At 37.3% G+C, this 21,461-nt stretch overlaps 2 protein-coding genes across 2 annotated transcripts in view; one reads left to right on the top strand and one right to left on the bottom strand.

The window, feature by feature from the left end:
* The first annotated feature begins 1,975 nt into the window (after positions 1-1,975).
* On the top strand, positions 1,976-14,902 carry tppp (tubulin polymerization promoting protein). Its single transcript, XM_079240262.1, has 5 exons — positions 1,976-2,027; positions 9,230-9,310; positions 10,017-10,352; positions 14,020-14,173; positions 14,265-14,902. Exons 2-5 carry the CDS (start codon positions 9,297-9,299, stop codon positions 14,472-14,474), a joined length of 714 nt encoding a protein of 237 aa, XP_079096388.1. The 5' UTR covers positions 1,976-2,027; positions 9,230-9,296; the 3' UTR covers positions 14,475-14,902.
* A 420-nt stretch (positions 14,903-15,322) lies between these two features.
* cep72 (centrosomal protein 72) overlaps positions 15,323-21,461 on the bottom strand; it is a 6,399-nt gene continuing 260 nt past the window's right edge. Inside the window, exons 2-14 of the mRNA XM_079240689.1 lie at positions 21,292-21,419; positions 20,761-20,957; positions 20,573-20,677; positions 19,159-19,310; positions 18,999-19,054; positions 18,882-18,924; positions 18,528-18,659; positions 18,241-18,422; positions 18,058-18,151; positions 17,787-17,965; positions 17,570-17,696; positions 17,377-17,488; positions 15,323-17,229 (exon numbers count right to left, since the gene is read on the bottom strand). Of these exons, the coding sequence (XP_079096815.1) occupies positions 17,154-17,229; positions 17,377-17,488; positions 17,570-17,696; positions 17,787-17,965; positions 18,058-18,151; positions 18,241-18,422; positions 18,528-18,659; positions 18,882-18,924; positions 18,999-19,054; positions 19,159-19,310; positions 20,573-20,677; positions 20,761-20,957; positions 21,292-21,419 (1,583 nt within the window). The 3' untranslated portion in view covers positions 15,323-17,153. The remainder of the gene's footprint in view (positions 17,230-17,376; positions 17,489-17,569; positions 17,697-17,786; positions 17,966-18,057; positions 18,152-18,240; positions 18,423-18,527; positions 18,660-18,881; positions 18,925-18,998; positions 19,055-19,158; positions 19,311-20,572; positions 20,678-20,760; positions 20,958-21,291; positions 21,420-21,461) is intronic.

Genomic DNA, 21,461 nt, shown 5'->3' with positions numbered 1-21,461 from the left:
ACTAAAAAATGGTACTCTTCTCCAATCTTTAGATTGTGTCCAGTTTAGTTAAAGTCACATATTGCTTTCTTACATCTTTCATGAAGTAGCACATCCCAGATTTGAACCATGCGACCTTCCAGAGTCAGTCTGGAGGTTCTACAGGTTTTCATGCACACGATTTTAGACACAATATTTGGTGGTTTTGGATAAGAACCTATCAAATGGTGTTTTAGCTGACTGTACTGAGCTGCCACTTAAATGTTCAGTTTAACACGAAGGTGAGATACTCACCATGTGTTTACTGCTACTATCCTGTAATGTCTCTCTCTGTATTCTGTGATCTTATTTGGATTGTCATTTATTTTACAAACCCTTCATGCTTGCTGTCTCCTGTTATAATATTAGACAACTCCACTGAATGTGTTCTGTTATCCAGAAAGGATTGAAAAAAACAAATATTCAAGACTATAGATGGGAAGTGTCTGTCAAATTATGTGTTCCATTTGTACTGTATCATACGGTTTTCCACTAGAGGGCTGTAGATACAAACCGATTGTGGTTTTAAGTTGCTATGTGAACAGGATGTTTTTATACTTTCTTTACAAGTGAATTCATTTTGTTGTGTTTGTTTTGTATTTATCTCTGTTAATGTAATATGAAATGGTTTTAATTGTCATTTATCGGGTATACTATATAAAGTATAATAAAAAAAAAAACTTTTTAGAAAAAGAGACATTTTCTGATTTGGCAGGATTTTGTAAGAGGTGATGGAGCAAGTAGATCACGTTCATGCATTGGATATTTTGACTTGTGGTCTGAAAAGTAGTGCTGAGCTGGTTCGACTTTGATGACATCTTGAATGAAGTATAACATACAATACAGTACCTCTGTAGGTATTTGTACAAGCATGTTCTAGTAAGGGTCATTTTAATGACAACTGTAAATAGTAAATACAAAAAAAATATCTTTTATATGCGCCAAAGATCTTTTTAAAGCCATTTTAACAGATAACCAGTGATGTTGTGACTCTTAATTGTTTTAGTCACATATATAGCAACTCAGCTTTCACTTCAGTTTGATTGTAAAGTGATGAAGCTGTTTGCTCTACCACTGTGTGTTTATATGTGTGTGTAATGTGTTTATATGTGTGTGTAATTCCGCTGTATCAACCACACAGTGGTGCAATTGAAGCAGCTTGAGCTAAATATGTCATCCACTCTGTTCAGGCCTTCATCATGATCAATTTATCTCTATTCTGAGTTTGCTCCCTTTAGTTGTACACCCATCAGACTGGTAACATTTTTCAGTTGAGCCATCAGCATACTATAGAAATTACATAATATGCAACACTGTTAGGCCATTACTTTGATTGTGTAACACACCGTAGTACACTGAACATCAAAAGAACATGGCTCAGAGAGGGCAGACTTGGATGCATCCATTCGCAAAGGATGTGAAATGATTGTGTTGGTTTTGCATGGTCACTGAAAATATTCTTAATATTTAAATTGTGGTCCCTGAGGACAAATTCCAGTGGCCATCCCACCATCAGGACCTCAGGACATCCTGTGCTTGAACAGAAGCCAGGATCCGTTCAGACTGAGATAAAAAAAAAAAAACATATATGTATTCCGTTTTTTTATTGCCACTGCGTGAGCAGTGGCTCCAGTCGCGCATTTCCTTCCCTTTAGGCTCTTGAGGTTGTTTATCAATAAAGCCGCAGATATTTTTAAGCTAAAAAAAAACCCCACCCTTTATTTCCACCTCCAAAAATACCAGAAGACGTTGAGTGCTCAGACTTCTTCTCCGCGCAGCGACGTGCAGGTGATTACAACAACAACAACAACAACACAAGAAGAAAACAGCTCGGAGCACACGGCGGCAGCCAATCAGCAGCCTGGTTTCTCTTAAGCATCTCGGAGGGATTGAACCATTGGGTCGCCACTTGAGCGCAGGCAGCGCGGAGAAAACAGATCTAAAGGCAGCTCGAAGCACAATTATGATTTTCTGAAATTGACGTGGAGCTGGAGGATTGTGTCATCAAGGTAATTAAAATGATATTCAACCATATTATCCTGTTTATGAGAAGATTGAAATTGTCGCTTGTTTTGGCGGTAGATAGACCAGCATGCAGAATCCACCTGATTCCTGAGGGGGTGTGCATGTTTGTGCATGCCTCTTATTATCACTTATTTTCAGATCAGACATGTCTTCGTGTTTTTGCACAATATTCTGCATTGACAGAGGTGCATGAAGGCCTGACAATAACAAACGGATCACGTGGACTCTGTGTGAATCTGGCATTTGCAAGTTTATGTAACGCGTTTCGCTCATGAACGCTGTCAGGCTCTGAAATTTCCAGCCGCTGCAGCCATATTCTGCACTGTTAACATGAGCTTTTTTTTGCGCCTTCTGCTTAACATTTAGCTTGTACATGGGTTCAATTAAAACCAGAGTGAATGGTCCTGCCAAGACAGGATGAGTGGCAGGGTTCTGCGCCTGTAGCTGCAGTCTGAAGCTGCTGGGTTATGTGTAGGTAGTTACATAATTGAGGCTTGGGAAAAAAAAAAAAAAAGATTTATGCCCTCATTTAGGCTAGTAATAATGAATGGAGCTCTGGAGTGCGTAAATGAAGTGCAGTATGTTAATCTTCAAATTAAATTTAAATAATGTTATTTTTATATCAGTGTAATTTTAGCAGCTGGATGGCAAATTAATGATGTCCAAAATTATATCAAATACCAGTGGGAAAGAAGCTGTTATCCACAATCCACCACAAGGTAATGTTTTTTGTTTTCTCGCAGAATGGTTCTGCTGCCATCTTTTCCCCATAGGTTGAATTAGGTATGCCTGACATGAAGACACAGTCACTGACTTTGTCTCAGATTTGTCTTTTCAAGGTTTCATTACACCAGTCCAAGACCCTCTGAGTTCTGTCATAAACAATTAACGTCAGAGTGTAAATTATCTGACTGATTCTATATGGGATGGCTTAAAGTCTAGTTTTACAGAATAAAGAATTTGCTTTTTGACTGACTTGGACAATGTGGACAAACCTCGTGTAAATCCAAAGGGAGACACCATTTTCACATGGACTGTAACATTGTGTAGTAATGGTTGTAAGTAGGGATGCACCGATCCACTTTTTGGGAGTTCCAATCCGATACCAATATCTGAAATTTAATCTGCAGATACTGATATTTGCCAATCGAAATCAGTTTATGCGAACGTTATTGTGACTATGGTTATTATTGATGTTATAACTGTGTAGGATTTTATTAGGTGTAATAATTTACCCATCCTTTCTTAAGGTATCTCACCAATACAGATATAATAACATTACAGATTTAACAATTTCAATAAGTTTTATTTTGATTTGGCGTATTTTACCCAAATACAACTATACATGTACGATTTTGAAACAAAGATCTCATTTTTAGTGGAACAAAAAATGTCACATTTTAACATTCACAGCATTTATTTCTTTCAAAACACATCAGAAGCATATTGTCAAAAACATCTGCACTGGCTTGACTGGTATTGGGTGTGGTATTGGAACATTTTTATTAATACCAAGTACAAATACTCACACATGGTATTGACCTGATACCGATACTGATATCGGTATCGGTGCATCCCTAGTTGTAAGTTCCATTTTGCTACTGTGGTGGAAAATACTCTGGTCTTGAGAAGTTGTAATACATCTAAGAGTCAACTGTCTTCTTACAATGAACATTTTATTATAAACTAATACAAGCACACGCTGGAGCTTGGAGAGAGAACTCTCTCTGCAGATGCTGAAGTAACACCCAATTATAAACCATGCTTAACTCCTCCTAGTTGCTGAGCACACCATATGAAACAATAATTATCTCTTATTTAAGACTAAACTGAACTCACTAAGCATCAATCACTCACTATATTACTTTATTACCTTTAACCTCTAACCTTTAGACAACTGGTCAACCAAGCAGTTGACAAAAACAGATGTCCTGCAGGAAACTCTTCCTGTCTCAGACTTTGTCTGCACATTCCAGACAAGGATCATATGACTTAAAGAAAGCTTTGTGCATAGACACAAAACACAGCAGGATCACAGCAAATCAATGCATATATGTCTAATACTTAATACAAACCAAACTCATAACAATTTTCCCCAACACTACTTCTTCATGTAAGGCATCACATGGTATCTACATGAACTTTAAAATGACTATTATTGAACACATTTTGCACTTCAATGTCAGCCTTCTGTTAAACTTTTAACTGAACTGTATTCAGAGCTAATTTCCTGCTGGCCCAACAAGCCCTCTATTGCAATGTCACTGACACTTCTGCTTTCCCTACCATCAAATATTCCTCTCATATGTGAGGTTGCATATCAGTCCCTGGACTTTCTTGTTGTTACTTCTATTTTTTGGCATGCTGCTGCCAGCAATGACGGTTTCAGCTTGTTTAAAACATCTTCACAGCTCTTTGCCTGCCAGGATGTTTGGCACAGAGCGATTTGAGAGACAAGGATATGAGGTGATGACCTTATACCTCGGACTCCACAACCAGATGTATCATCTCAAGCGGCTATCTTCTCAATAAATTTCAAATAAATAATTAAAGTCAAAATTGAGACAGTTTTAGGGGTTTGAGCTACAAAGAGTACTGAGTTACTGATGTTTTAAGGGGTTATGCCTCCATATCAGCTGCTTGTTTGGTTGAAGTTACAATGAATGTGAACCATTCACTATTAACCAAAAGCTTAAAAACACACCTCAGTCAGTACTGCACACCAGACACAGATGATTGGACCATGTGGGGGTCACTGAAGAGATAATGGTCTCTTGTTTTAAATCTACGATTGACTGACATGGTCATATTCCAGTGCAGCTGTCTGGAAAGGAAAGAGGTGTAGATAGAAAGCAGATGGGATCTCCACATGCCCAGTCACCGTGATGACTTGATGGAGGAGTAGACTGTCCTCTCACTCAAGCACTCACATTTCTCTGACGACAGTGACATCATTTCATGAGCTAAACACCATCTGCCAAACTAACAGCAATTTTTTTTTTTTTAATTTTATTTTGTTTTTCATGTATTTTGGCTTGCATGTTGTGTCCATCCTTTCAGAATGAATAGCATGTTCCAGTCATGGTAGTCTATTGTGGCTATGAATAGATGCAGTTCAAAATGGGTCAAATTATAGTTAAAGCACTCATCTGTGCAGTGTATTGCCAAGAGGCAAGTGTATGTAAGCATGCTGTCATCCAGTCACAGATTTGTCTCTGGAGATCTGCTCTTAACCAAATGGCTTCTCATTTGTATTTGCCAAAGTGGAGCAGAAAAAAAGCTGCACAGTTCTGAAATAATGGTTGTGTTGGTCTAATTTTTTTGTGTATCAGACTAGAAATCTGACAACATGAAAAAGCACCACATGCTTTAATCTCACCGCTACTTCATGCCCTGAACTCTGCGTTAATGATCTCTTTTATGTATTGAGCATGATGTTGCTGGAGGAGGCTTGTTCTACTGAGGACTCAGTCACTCAAACTTACTGACAATAAATTGTAGAACAAGGGTGAAAAGATTCCTTTGTTTCTCCTAGATTTAGCTGCTCTAAGTGAAGCATGGAGGACAATGCACAGTGAGCAGCCACTTTTCTTTTTAAAGATGTGGGTTCCTACTAAAAAAAAAACAAAAAAACTAGTCAATTATGATGAAACTGCAGTAAATCTGCAACTTCAACTTGAAACTGTTGCAAGCTGCTTGTTAAAAGACAATTATTTGAAGAGTTTAAAGTATGCTTAGATCTGGAATTAGTACCTGAACAGAAAATGTCTTTCAGTATGTAATAGATTTTTTTGAGATCCAGGGTCACAAGTTACTGTGTCCCACAGAGGACAGTGTTCCGGTCTCATTTACTGTACTTATTATCTACAGTATTAGCTCCAGTTTAGGGAATAGCTTTGCACACACTTACATGAATGAATAATTGCCTTGCATTCTCATATTTTTGATCAGCTGACCAGTGACAGCAGACGAGGCCTTTCAGATGAGGCCTTTAAGGGGGCAGGAGCTGAAATGGGACATTTCAGAAGCAAGTGAAAAGGAGTGTTGCTGTAATATACAAAAATGTGAAAAAAAGAAAAGGTTTTTGAAAATTCAAGCATGCAAAACTAATATACCAGGGAGTTAAAATAAAACATGAGGCTATAATTAACCCATCCCAAACTCAAACTTCATTGAAATGAAATAAATGAATAAAACTATCCATTTACAACTTTTATTTCTCATCTTCTGAGTAAAACCAAAACTAAAAGTAAAACCAAAAGGATCTGAGAGTTTATACTTCTATCTCGTATGGTCAAATAATTAGTCATTATATTTGTTAATATATAACATATATGTTTTTTTTTTGCACATAAAATTAATTTGTGGTGATATTTTGTGAGAGTTACAATAACCATAAGTAGACCAAAAAAAAAAAAAAAAAAAAAAAAACAAACAATCAAAGAAAAGCAAGCTAATAAAGCTAACAATGATGAATGCTGTAAGAGATTAAAATGCAGTGCAAGTATGACCAGAATGTGCAAAGTGACAGCGAATATTACCTTTTCAACAATACATTGCTTGAATTTTGGTATTTTATTTTATTGCATGAATGGAATGCAGATCTACCTATTCCATTAATTTACTTTCACCCTGTTGCTTTTTTCTTTTTCTTTCTACTTAAACAAAGGTTAAGACTTCATATTTTATTTTCAGTCATAGGAATAAAGCAGATGTTCCCCTCATAGATGTTTTTTTTTCCTTTTTATCTCTACAACAGTCATAGTTTCTGGCTTCACATACCATTATTCTCTTAATTGAACATTTTCTGCATATTTCCATCTACACAGTATAAATAATCTCTGCCTGATGCTTATATGTAACAACACTGACATCCTGAAATCAATTCATGTCACATCCTGCATTAATTATTGTAACATTATCTTCTATGATTGCCCTCTTAGGATCTTCTAAAAACTTCTACAGGTCCACAAATGAGATGTTTGAATAATTTCCAAAAGTCCTTCACAGCAGATACTCATCCCTCATCCTCTGTTTTATTGCTGCCACCTTCTGAAATACTGTACTGATTTCATAACTTCCTGATCTCATTCATTTCATATCTACATGGTCACCTGCTCCCTCTTCTTTTCTCTTCGCTACACCCTCTGTTTCCAGTTCCTTTGTCCATATGTTTGAATCCTGACTCACAACACATCTTTTAGTTGTTTTTTCCAAAGCTTTCTTGACTTTTCAGTATAAGCAGCGACACAGACAGGAAATGAAAGAGGGGAGAAAGGTGATGTGCAAAGACTCTGAAGAGTCAAGAGTAAAACCTCCAAAAAAACTCGACACAAAATAAAAATCATTTGAGATTTTAAACCTCTGGCTTTGTCCTTATGTGAAGTGAGGATGTACTATGAACTCTTAGTAAGCACCTTCTTAAATAAAGTTTTTTTTAATGTTTTTTTTTTTATTTATATGTTTTTGTTGATGTAAAACGATTTCTGTTATCGTTCATGGTGAATTACAGCGTACATTCTACCTAATTTCTAATACATTGTGGCTTTAGCAACCTCAATAACTTCATCTCAGTTGTGTTGGCACGACTACTCGATGACATATGACAGAAACCCCCACCATCAATAGTGGTACTCAGCGATGTCACCATGCCTGTATGTGTGAAGAAATGGGCATGGGTCACAGAGAAGCCACTTGCATTGGACAATGGGTTCCCAGTGTCCATAGCTGTGAATGCCATTATTCATACACATTAATAATCTCTTCTTTTTTTTTCTCTATGAATTGACATCCTTATTATAATGGCTTTATGCACTGTCAATCTTTTGTACTTAAAAACCAGAACTTTTGTATTTAAGTGTCAACTATACGTAGTGAGGTCACATTGGTGATTGCTGGCCACAGGGTTGTGGAAACAAAACGCGTGGCTATTACCACCGCCACCAGGGGTGAGTTCACTAACTTTACTGGTGACTTCAGGGAGCAGTAAAAACTTTGCTAGCTAGAGCAGATGGTTTAATCTAGAGAACACATTTCTGTCTTTGGTTTGCACTTTGTTTTTAGGAAGTTATTTTTAGCTGTAGTGAATACATCTACTGGCTGTTTTAGAGACTTTCTGGGTGATATTTGCTTTCTGTAAGGATGCTAAGCTGAGCATGGGAACAGCTGAAAGGTGAGCAGAAAATCATCACATATCCTTTTAATATTGTTACATATACCTTCAGCTACTCCAGCAGGCAGGATAACTTCATACTGTTTCTTTTTTTTCATCACTTGGTATGACTGTTTGAAGCTAATCCGAAGATGAGTGATGCTGTTGTTTATATTTAGATGCAAATCAAGATTATCTTTTTTGAGAGAAATCCCTGAGCTCAGACTGTGTGAAGTCACCCAAAGCAAGATAGAGAAATGAAGTCAGAAGCAAACTCTGCGTGAAAGGAAATGAGACAACAAACAACACAAAGAGCATTTAACAAAATATCACATTACTCATTGTTTTGTCATCAATATATTATTTTAACTGTCCTTTTGAATCTGTCAGTTTTGAGCGTTTCCTGAATGTATCTCTACAAGTGTGTATCAGTCTGGTTTAGACATTATGTCATAATTAATTGTGTCAGTTGTAGTGCATGATTAAACACTAATACGCTTCTTGTAATTGCTCCAGAACTGGCTGATCTTAATTATTTATGCTGATGGTTTTAAATAGTTATTACTAGTTACTTGAATAAGTACAGCTGGATAAAACCAACAGGATTGTTGTATTCTCATCCCTTTTTTCTTGTTGCTTTCTGTTTGGTTTTTTTTTTGTTGTTTTTTTTAAGGTCATCTACTTATTTTAATATATTTAAAAATGTGCATCTTCAGTGGTACAGTTTTATATTAAAACAAAGGATCACAATCACCAAGTGTAGATCACTCATTAAATTTGCACTGTAAAGGTGGATTTGATTTAATGTAACCAGTAACAAGACATCAAAACTGTTCTTCCCAATTGTGTGTAATTTTAACAGAAACTAACTTTTATTCATCTTCATTCAGCTCTAATAATAATGATGACCTGTAGTGTAGCATGATGCTGTGTAATTGATTTTTTTAAATATTTATATTTTTCCATATCTGGCTTTCAAATCTTAGCAGGCACCTATTCCCACATAACTTCCCTCCATTCTCATCTTTTTCACAGCACTAAGAGAAAACACAAGTCGGCTAATCCGAGTACTTCACAGAAAGGACCGAATTCCTGCTCAACCATGGCAGACCAGAAGTAAGTTTTAGTGGTTGCTTACTTTATATAAGCCTTATTTACACAAGATCATATGGGCAAATATGAATCTACTCTGATTTTTTATTTTTATTTGTGTCTTTGAGCCCAACAAAGATCCGTTTGTAACACACATCTCTTTGTTAGACCACATAAGATATATGTCCATTCATAGGTATTATGATCATAGCAATGCATCTATTTTTGCCTGCAATGCAGAAGTTTCCTTACTAAAATAGACAGCCAAAGCAAAATAGTAACCTGTGTCTCAACCTGAAAGCATGATTCACCATTTTCACTCTACAGAAGATTAGTTGCTACAACTCAAGCAGAACGCGATCTGATGAGACATATTTTTACAGAAATTCTTCCCAACATTTCTTGTATCCAGGTGTTGGCTGTGATTGTTTTCACTTCTTTTTATTCACATGAATCTCATTAAACCAGAAAGGTTTTCCTGTAAACCCTGAGATCATTTATTTTTGTTGCTCTATAATAATAAGTGGAATTATTATTATTAGTTATAAAAAAATAATAGATTATATTATTATTTATTATTACTACCTAATAAATCTTTCCTGTCTGAATATTCAACTGTTTTCAAAGAGTAGCTTCTTCATATGACATGACATCAGCTGAAAACTCACATTTTACTACCTTGTGTAAACGCACACATGACCAAATGATGTTGAATATTTTTCTCTTTTAGAGACAACATAGACGACTTTAAGGTCCAAACAGCCAAACACCCCAACATCAGCTCCGTCCCCTTAAGGCCACATAGTGAACAGTCTAAAGACCGAATGTCCAAAAGGCTTTCAACTGAATCTAATGGAACCAGCGAAGGTGGTATGGGCTCCTCCACACCAGTGGAGTTGACTGCTTTGGAGGAGTCATTTCGACGTTTCGCCATCCACGGTGATACTCGTGCTACTGGCAAGGACATGCATGGCAAGAACTGGTCCAAGCTCTGCAAAGACTGTGGCGTGATTGACGGCAAGAACATCACCCTTACGGACGTGGACATCGTCTTCAGCAAAGTCAAGTAAGAACAGAGGCAACCTTGTTGTGAACCAAGCACAAGTACTGCATATCACATTCTAGTTACATTTGATCATTTAACCCATGAACTTCTGGTTCCTGTGGATTTCTGTCAGTATTCGCTTCATGAATTTGTATGTTCAAATGGCCACAAATGTGGTGTGATAACAGCAGATGTTTGGTTGCAGGAACATGTTGTATAGATGAGAATTTTGAAGACGTTACTTGCAAAGCTATTTCATATTTATTACTGTAGAGGTCAGAAAATTAATTCACATCATTGTTTAGGCATGCATTCAGATATGCTTGACTTTGACAAAGCAAAGCACACAGGAAGGGAAGTTTTCATTAGGAATTACATCTTAAGCTGTCCATCAGAAAAGGAAGCTGGAGCAAAAGGCCAGCATGGCTCACATTGTATTTCCTCAGGCTGCACTGATTCATCCTCTACTGCTTGATTTCAAGGATGTACAGCCCAATAATAAGCCCTGACCTCAATACTGAGGCCACTAGTTAAAAACTTTTCCTCTGCACGTGTGCAGTGAGCATCTCTGAACTATTCAAGCTGATCTCACCTTGACAGATGAGTGTACACACACGCGCACAAGTAACTACATTGTTTAATTATTGCTCATACATAGTGAAACACATGCAGCTGCATGTAGTCACAGAGTAAAGCTGGTGTGAAAGGACAGGGACTTCAAACTACAGATTTGTGTGGTTTATAGCATGGTTATTTTGGAGATTTCATTCATGCACAGAGCTGCTTTGAATTCTTTTCTTGTTGAATGATATGAATAAGGATTATTCTGCATGACAGCACCAGAATAGTAAAGAATGGCTAGAAGCCATTCATCATCATATCTTATTGCAGGAGTGAGAAGGCTATGAAAAAAGTCCGCTTGGGAATTTCATGTTAACTTGCACAGTTTCTATTGTTTCAGTCATTTAATGTAAGAATTATAAACAAAATTTTTTAATTAGTTTAACTTTATTGCACCTTCATTATCCATTCAGTCATTTAAAAAAAAAAAAAAAAAATCTTTAGCTGAATTTGATTTTACTTAATTATTTTACTTCCAACTATGTTTGACATGATTCAATGTAGTTGTTAAAAGTCCGTGCTCTTGCAGAGACTCCATTACCCATAGTGCACCGGGCTTCTTGTAGTCTTAGAGGGTAGATCAATATACAGTTTTTCTCTAATTCATTGATTTCAAGTTTTAAGTTTAGGGCTTTAATAAAAGACTTTGATTAGTCATGGAAAATTAAATCAAGTTGAATTTTTAATTTTTAAAATTTCCTGTTCAAGAAAAATTAAATGATTCAGATAACATCACTTCTCTTATTTGATAATAAACTCAATTTGCAAAAAATAGTTTAAAAAAACCCAAAAAATAATTATTTTACCAAAAGTAAAAAATACTTAATAAAACTACAGATTTTAGCTGCATATTGATGTCTGTCTGGGCTCATTAATGTGTTTTTTTTTTACACTGTTTATATTAAGCTTCAGGCATATAAAGAGGAATTAAAACAACTATTTGAGGTGGAAACTCTTGTTTAAGTTGATAAGATGGACATGGACAGTGGTAAAAATTTCTTTTAATAAAAAAAAATGTGCTACAAATGTGTTGACTTAATCATGACCGGTCACAATGTGTTCATGTGGCTTCAGATCCGATTTCATATAATTGCTATTACATTTTTAATTTTTAACTTTTAAAACTGATATCTTCTTTGGACTACTCTTATTTTTGTTAAGTTAGTGAAACTTCTGTGTTTGAGTTACCACATCAACACCTTCACTGTTGGCATGGTGACCACTGTTTATATTCGCTTGAATTTTTCTTGGCAAGACTACTATGAGACCTTCAATACGACGGTTATGAGGTAACATGATTACATCCTGTTCTATTGTTGGGCACTTTTAGGAAACGCAACAACATGGTGCAATCACTGTTAAAGTGAAGTGAGAAAAAGCACATAAATGGTGAATCTGTGCAGTGTTGTGTACAATACATCCAGACCCTGCAGGATCTACACATAATTTCAGCCAGGCTTGCAGCTCCAGAGTATGATGAGGATGAAAACATAGTAAAATCTGAGCAAAGCATGTTCTGTATGTTCATTTCAGAGCTACCCACAGGACAGAAGGAGTTACAGTGCTGGGGGAGGGGCTCGTTTTTATGTAGTACGACTTGAGGCATGACTGAGTGGGGGAGGGCTGCCATGCTAGAGATGCACATCACAACTTTCCTCTTAATCAGTGTCAAAGCTCTTTGCTTGCACACGAAAAATTAAACATCTTAATGAGCACTGGCTAATCACAGCATGGCTGAATGAGTCAGTATTTATTCTTGGAATGGAGGTCTATCTCCACTTTGCTAGCTGCATGCTTGGAGCCAGAACAGCACAGTAAGGCAAGGCAAGTTTATTTGTGCAGCACGGTTCAACAACAGGGAAGCAAAATTTCAAATAAAAAAACTAAAAGAAATGAAAAGGAAAATATTTTAGATAAAAAAATGTTAAAATCGTGATCAATTCCAGCTTGAAAGAAACATGCAGATTTGGACTTATACTAAAAATAACTTCAACTAAAACCCACTGAAATGCAGCTGAGAACTGGTGAATCTTTAACCTGGATTTAAATAAAATGTATAAACGATGAATGTGGAGTTTTAACAAATACTTTTAACATCCAGGCTTTGTTGTCTTTTAGTTACATTTTACATTTGTGTGACACAGACTCGTGTCCAGATCACATTTATGTGGCTCCTCTGTCTCAAATAGCTGAACCACAGAATATAAACATACAGCAGGTTCACGACACAAAAACAAGTTTTACTTGCACTTTTAACTTTTATCCTTTTCAACTTTTTCCACCACCTCCTTTGGTGATTATTGACACAGCTTAACTGTTTGCATTCTTTAGCGAACTTAATATGTTGTTTTGGGGAGATCTGCTGTGGAGACTCGGTTATCTTTCATGGACAGAAGCAGCAGCTGAAAGTCGAGTTCCCTCTCTGACAATAGACAGCATGGAACAGACGCAGAGGAATGGAGCTCTCTTATGTTCAGCACTGAAGGATTGCCCAAACAAAACTGGTCACCGAACGAGTCAAATTGATAATAAACCCAAACATTTCGTGTTTGCTGTAGCTCGTTGCTATGGTAGCAAGTTGCCTGGGGAGACTGGAAGCTTTATAGGCTGTTGTTTTGGTGATTTATCACCACAGCAATGACTGTTTGTGTTAGTGTTACTAAGCACTTTTGACATGGAAGTGAAATGGGCAAAAGGCCAGTTAAACAACTGGATAACTCTCAGATGGAGATGAATTGATAATAACGATGCTACAGTACAATATTTTCACTGTTTGCAACAGTTTGATCTGATAAGTGAGAACACTGATTCAGCATCTTCACATGAGATCAAAGACACAAGACAATTTGAAGAGACTATTTCTGTTGTTTTGAAACGCTTAATTTCCTTCTTGCTTATCTCGCTGTCTTTTAACATTTCAAGTTTCTCAAAGGGACCTGCTGCTGATAAAGCAGGCCTCAAAGCAGAGTCGCTGAGAAACAGGCTGATATATCTTTTGAAGTTTAGGCTCTGAAGTGCACCAGCACCAGCATACCACACTTAAGCTCCTTTCCCATTTACATTTCAGGAAGAAATCCTGTCGCACCATCACATTCGATGAATTCAAGGCTGCCCTTGGAGAACTGGCCAGGAAGAAATATAAAGACAAGACAGGAGAGGAGGCTGAGGCCGAGGTCTTCAAGCTGATAGAGGGGAAGGCGCCGATTATCGCAGGAGTCACCGTAAGTTTTGATTTGTATATTTGACTAGATTCGTGTCTGTTTTTGAACTGGTCACAGTTACGATTGTCATGTTTTGCAAACTTCCTCACAGAGAGCCGTGGCCTCACCGACAGTGAGTCGTCTTACAGACACCACCAAGTTTACAGGATCCCACAAGGAGCGCTTTGACGAGACCGGCCGCGGGAAGGGGAAGGCTGGACGAGTAGACATAGTTGACACATCTGGATACGTGTCGGGATACAAACATCGAGGGTCATATGAAAAAAAAGTGAATAAACCCACTGAAGGCAGACCGATGTGAGGGAAAAGACGAGAAAATAAACATTTCATCAAATACTAGGATGATTTTCTATTAAAAGAGTACTCATAGAAAGCACAAAATAGGATTTCATATATTTTCCTGCCCATCTATTTGGTGTGTTTGTGTGTGTGTCTGTGTGTGTGTGAAAGAGAGATGTTTTTAAGTTCCTCTCTGTGAGAACTGGAAAACTGTTTACATCTATTTTTTACAAAGTCATCTACTATTTGACAAAGTCATCACCAGCTGGTACATTCCTGTCTGTTAGCGAGTTACTGCCAAATACTGAGGAGAATAAATGAGAGAAACTGCTATGCCATGAATACTAAAACTCTCTTATGGTAGGGCCTTATAATATTTATCAAGCACAATGAACAACGCGGCAAGAAAAGCAGAAGTGGGACAATAATTTGATGAATTAACAAAGCCGCACTTTTTAATGGAAATGTTTCTTTGACCACATTTAGCTGAAGAAAGGTATTAATTAGCTCTACAGTTTCAAAGATGACTGGCACACATTTTTAAATAGTTGTTTTTTTTTTTTTGTTTTAACTTTACCCCTTGATCTCATCTTTATTATTTGGCTGTTGAAAATCTACTGTTTGGATTTTAAACTCTTTTTTAATTCTCTGTTGTTGGTACAGAAGCCCTGAAAGCAAATAAAAACAAGAGAGATCAATTTCCTAACCCCAATTTCTCCTTAAAAAAATATAAAATAAAAAAATATATACATATATATATATATATATATATATATATATATATATATATATACATATATATATATATATATATATATAAAGTAAATTAAAATTTTAATTGTTAACTGCATTAAATACAAAAAAAAAAAAACATAAAAGAAATAAATGAGCATGAGTTTTATGTTAAGTTGCCTCTCAGGGCTTTCATGCAGTCTAATGATGACTTCAGACAAAGCAAATGAGTTGAGTATTGTCTGCTTGCTCTAAAAGGTTTCATATATTTAGATTGTTCTGGAGACATTATAATGAACAAATCCTGACCATGCAAATTTCTAACGAGCCTCCAGACCGTTTTACTATTTTATTATATAGCAAGAAAATTTTTATGGGAAATAAACATTTCTAAAGCATTTTGAGTGCTGAAAGCAGAAGCTCTTCCCACAGTTGATAACTCAGTTGTACAAGATTGTATTTTTAACATTTTACTTACATTATTTCCTTATCAGATTTATAAACAGTAGTTATAATATATTTGTGGTAAGGTTGTGTACATATTCTAAAAGATTTTAGCCACATTGCTTAATTTAAGACACTGGCTTCCTGTTTTAAGTTTTCCTGTATTGCTGTACTTTGTGCACGTGATGTATATTGCATTTGATTCAGAGGCATATAGATGGCAGTTTGTCTACCTTTCCTTAACTACTGTGCCTGCTGTGACGACAGACTACTGGACAGACTTAAAATTTTCTTGCTTAAAGTATCTGGTAATGAAAAATGTGGGATCGTGATAAAATCTGGTATTGCTTGAAATCAATATGTATCAACTTGTACGTGTACACAGTGACCTATCCTCTTATGCTATTCTATTTGTTTGCACCTTTGATGTGTGGTACTGTCATCTACGGCACAGATTTTACAAAAAAAAAAAAAAAAAAAAAAGACAAAGCAGGGTTTTAATATTTACTGACATAATGTACCAGATAAAGGGAAATCTGCAACTACTTTTGTAGAATATTTTTCCATGATGACAGTTTTGTGCATAATACACTACCTGTAGCCTCAGCTGATGAAGAATCACGCATTAAGTGCAAAACTAGCAGGTCTCTTTGTGTATGTTTGTCTGCTGCAGTTGTTTAACTATGTTCTCCTGTGCTTAATGCCAAATGCTGTGCATCTTTAATGTCGAGGATCAATACTGTTTTCTTTTTCAAATAATCTTTAATGTATTACTGTGCCCCAGTGCATGCAGTGGTTTTTGTTCTTGTTCTCAAGACTTCTTAAAGCGTGTTCATGATTTATAGTGCATTATTGAAAATAAAAAAGAAAGGAAAATACACATCAGAGCCTCTGCTCAGTAGACATCAGAAGTCAAACATTTGCTAAACTCTTCTGGCTTTTGTCACACAGCCTGTGCAGCAGTAGCACAAACCACTGACCAGTGACATTCAGAAAAAAAGCTAAACCTACAGTCACTCTGTGTAGCATACATTTTCTAAGCTGGTAGGCCAAGTCTTGTATCAGGGTTTAAGAGAGGAAAGTGCATGTGTGAGAGCAGCTCTCCAGCCCTGAGGCAGACATATAAATAAAGTCACAGTTCAGCTGCAATCTTGATGCATTCATTCCACTGCAGTGTACAAGGCAGATGGAGACACAACTGACCTAAAAAACAAAAAAGACAATCTTGCTACAGATCCAGGAAACGCATTATGACCTTTTCATTTTTACCCCTAAAATCATTCAACATAACAACCCTGACATACACTTATATACACAGTTTCATGGATGAATGGCTTTTCCCTGCCACTGTTTACATTTGGAAGACAGGCTCTACATACTATTTTAAAATAAGAAACCCTTCCTCAAAAAGGCATACACACTATTTAAATACACTGCTGTGATATATATAAGTTAAATTTAATTTATCGCTGAACCATGTGCTGATATGATGCTTGGCATAGTTTTGCTTTTATATTTTCTCTCTTTATTCGAATTTACTTGAATGTTCCCCACTTCCCTTCAGCTCAGCAAGCAAACACTCGTTGGTGGCCACCAGGGACCTGCAACACACACACAGACACGCACAAATCATATAAACAACCAACAAGGCAGCTGATTTAGATATAATATTGCATCACTGTACCCACACTGTGGGTGTGTATATACAGCAGATCCAAGTGTCAGCACAGGCTGCAGTTTCTTCTTACCTATGGCTTTCTTGCAGCATGCTTGAAAGTCCCTGGACTTTCTCAGCCTCTTGCACTTCTTTTTTCAGGCCCTCAATCTCCTTCTTTAGCTCCTCCACTTCTGTCTGAGCTTCTACAAACAGACAAAACACAAAATACTATTGTTAAACAGCCAAATGTTCAGTCATGCGGATCTGCTGGCATTCACTCCCACCTCTGATCTGAGTAATTGGAGAACTTTTCATCATAGACCTGAGATATTGCCGCTCTAACTTGATGAGCTGTTTCTGCAGAGCGACATTCTCTTCTAAGACGATCCTCAGGTGCTCATTGAGTTTACCCTGTTTTAATAGTAACAAATTCTGCACATTAGCACTAACATGTTTCTCAGAAAGCTAAATTCTTTCCCCCCAGTGTCCAGTGAAACTTACCACTGTTCTGTGAGCTTCTTCTAGCCGAGCAGAGACATTTTGCATTTCAGCTTTGTGTTCTTCCTCTCGTGCAACAGCTTGAAAGTTGAGTGCATCAACATCCTGCTTTAAGGTCCTGACCTCAGCCTCCCGACTGGAAATATCGCTCTCCATCATTGAGAGGATCTGGACTGCCTGAGCTAGAGACGAAAATAGAAGAGATGAGAAGCCATTCATCGTCTCAGTATCTTGAAATCAGATACCACATTCCCCGAGCCAAACTCCAACTCACACAGGAAGTTGTTGTTATGATGCAGGGATCTTTCTCCTCTCCAGTGTTTGTCCACCAGGTTGAGAAGCATCTCAAGAGGTTTCCTATAGCTACCCTGAGAGGAAAATTCAGAGAGGCCGTAAACTGACATGACAGGAGATGTAACCTCATAAATTGAAAATTCAGACTAAATTAATCACAAACCCTTTTTTTCTTTCCAGCTTGCAGCTGTAAGCTAGTGCCCCTTTCTGCTTTGTTGAAGTCAGAGTAGCTGAGTCTTGCAGGATGTAAGATGGGGTTAGAGGGATCAGACAGATTTAAACCAGGACGAAGTGGACTAGGGGGGCAGATATTAATAAATGAGGAGGCCTTATCCTTACTTTGATCTGAAAAAATATTTTGAGACCACAATGGTTAACCAGCAATAAAGGTTGGCATTAACATTCAAGGGTCAATTTGAAACTGAAACAATACAGAAATTAAAATCTTACCAGGATTTGGAGTAAAATACCCTTTGGCTGTATGTCTGGTTTGTCTGGAGAGTTCCTTTTGCTTTTGTTTTCCAGGAGCAGGTAGATGTTTGTCTATGTCGGGGTCAAAGGACACTTTTGGTCTTTCAGCAACTTTAGATGAGGGAAAGCTTACTTTATGAGGCAGCTCATTCATCTGCGACCCTTTGGACTCGATGTTATCTGGGCATTTTACAAAAGATATTTTTTTAAAAGCACATATTAATGCACCTTCATGGAGATGTTAAAAATAACATGGGGAAGACAGAACATGGGGTTTGTCTCCCCCTAGTGGTGTTGATGTACATCTCTACACATAACACTAGAAGGACTTACCATTTTTATTAGAGGAATGCCTGAGGATGGATTTAGCAAATTCCTACAAGTCAGACAATTGTTATTTAATAATTTAAATGTACAGCTAAAACTGTTTGACATGGAAATCAAAATCACCTGTTTTGGAGTCGAACTTCTTTGCTGTGTAAAATCTGAACTTTCCTCTTTTGCTTCTGAAACAGAAGGCAGGTGTTTGAAATGGAAAAGTTAGAAAGAAATATTATTCAGCTGGTTTGGTTTGAAATAAAAAGCTAATATTTTGACTTTGACACCTTACCCTTTTTTTCCTTGCATGCAGAGTCAGAAATGGTTTCACTTTGGCCACTATGATTTGTTCCAACAAAGTTTAACACAATATCCTCACAGTCAGTCGGGAGAGAAAGCCTCTTGGTCAAGTGGTCAACCAAAGCCAGCCGGTGAACACTGCTTCTGCCAATTGCAAACAAGACAGGAGATGGCAAAAAGACAAATCAGTGTGTATACCATAAGTAAAGGCTCTGCTTTATTCCTTTACCTGACCTATAGTTTGACTGAACTCACTTTAATGTTACTGTACTGCATGTTAGAAAATGAATGACATTTTTATTTTTCATAAAAACTTCTTTCTGCTGAAAAGTCACAGCCGAAGACAAAAGATGCTTTTTGCTGTGCTTTTGATTGTACTCAATGTGCCTGAGACATAAAACTGGTTGTGTGATGGGTTATTACACAGAATCCAGATAAACACTTTTTGTCAGACTTGTAACGTCACATTTTGTTTATAAACCTCCATAAGTGTAAACAATTTTCCCTGCTAAGACATTTATTCATTATCCTAACCGCTTAGTCCGATGAAGAGTCGCGGGGAAGCTGGAGCAGCAGTCTTTGGGCGAAAGGCAGGGTACACCCTGGACAGCTCGCCAGTCCATCGCAGGGCCACACAGAGACAAACAACCACTCACACTCACTCCTATGTGCAATCTAGAGGAACCAATTAACCTAACAAGCATGTCTTTGGATGGTGAGTGGAAGCCAGAGTACCCTGAGAGAACCCACGCATACATATACATATCGAATATGCAAACTCCACACAGAAAGGCCACTGTCCAAGCCTTGCCCCAGCAAGACCTTCTACCTGTGAAGCAACAGTGCTAACCACTATGCCATCGTGCATCCCCCTGTGAAGACATCACTGATCATATTACATATCTAGGGTACTCGTCTACCACGAGGATACTAAAACAACTGTAATGCTGTGCACACTGTGTACTTTTATAACCAAAACCACTTATTTACTGCATACACCTGCAAAGCATCATTATTATATATTAGCCAGATTTATTTTTGCTCATAATGAGACAAATTTTAGAAAATGCCTTTGTGATTCAAGATAACGATGAGGCACTGATACAGTCATTAAAATAGCAAATGTGAATGCTCAGAGGTATTGAAATTAATGACTCAATCAATTGCACAAACAATTTATAATTTTATTTGCTCTAATAATTTCTTCAGTGACTGTTTAGGAACAGTGTATGCCTGACAGATCTGAGATGGGCACACATTAATCTTAGCTTATACATGAAAAATCCTTCATCGCTTTTTTGTTTATTAGTGTAATACAGACACCTGACTTTTGATTTTCAGTTGACGCTCCAATCAAACAATATGAGTCAAATTCCTTTAAATCACACTTTTTATGTTCGGTGTACCTTCGATCTTCAGCTGGATTCAGAGAGGAGCTCTTCTGCTGAGGGGGAACGTCAAAGGAAAACTGCAATATGGTTGCTTTACGCTCAGTGTCTCTAACTGAACAGCTATCTGAAAAGCAACAGAGACCACTTACTCATTTGAAAACCTCGACCCAATGTGAGTAAAATATGGACATCATGGGCACAACTTGCCTAGTTTTCGCAGGTTGGGCATGACATGCACCAAATAAGGGCGGTAGTGAGGGCAGCTTTTGGTGAGAGGGTTGAGCCTGAGGTCCAGTTCTTTTAAAACCGGAAGCTCAAACAGCACTTTCACCTCTTCAAGTGAAGGTATGCAGTTGTAATAGAGGATGAGCCGCTCCAGCATTTTCAGGTGTTGCACACCCTGGAAAGAAAACAGGAAACCTTCAGCAGAGTTAGACATTTAACCCAAACCATCTTCTTTTTCCCACTGACAACCACAACTGATAGGTGAATAAACATCATATCAGATGAGTGTGTGGGGAAGGCACAAGTATTACACTTTGGTGTTATGAAATACACACGTTTCTAGTTGCATAAGAAAAAAATGTGCGTGTTTTCTCAATTATCTTTGAGAAAAACTGCCAAAATTAAAGCCAAAGACATATTTCCATTTACTGAAGTTACGCAAATATTGAATGGAAATGGTATCATTTTTAAGTGCTCACAGAGACACATTTAGACACAAAGGAACAAACCTCCACAGAGACGAGCGCATTGTAAGACAGATCCAAAGACTTCAGGCGAAAAAAATTATTCAAGGAGTTTCCCAGATGTCTGATCTTCTCCTCATAAGTCCCAGGGAGGCTCAATGACCGGACATCACCTTTTCAGAAGCATAATCACCCATTACTAATACTGTAATTTG

Source organism: Telmatherina bonti (assembly GCF_933228915.1).
Source record: "Telmatherina bonti genome assembly, chromosome: 5".
In the NCBI taxonomy this organism is placed as follows: Eukaryota; Metazoa; Chordata; class Actinopteri; order Atheriniformes; family Telmatherinidae; genus Telmatherina; species Telmatherina bonti.
This window is presented reverse-complemented; position numbering and strand designations above follow the sequence as displayed.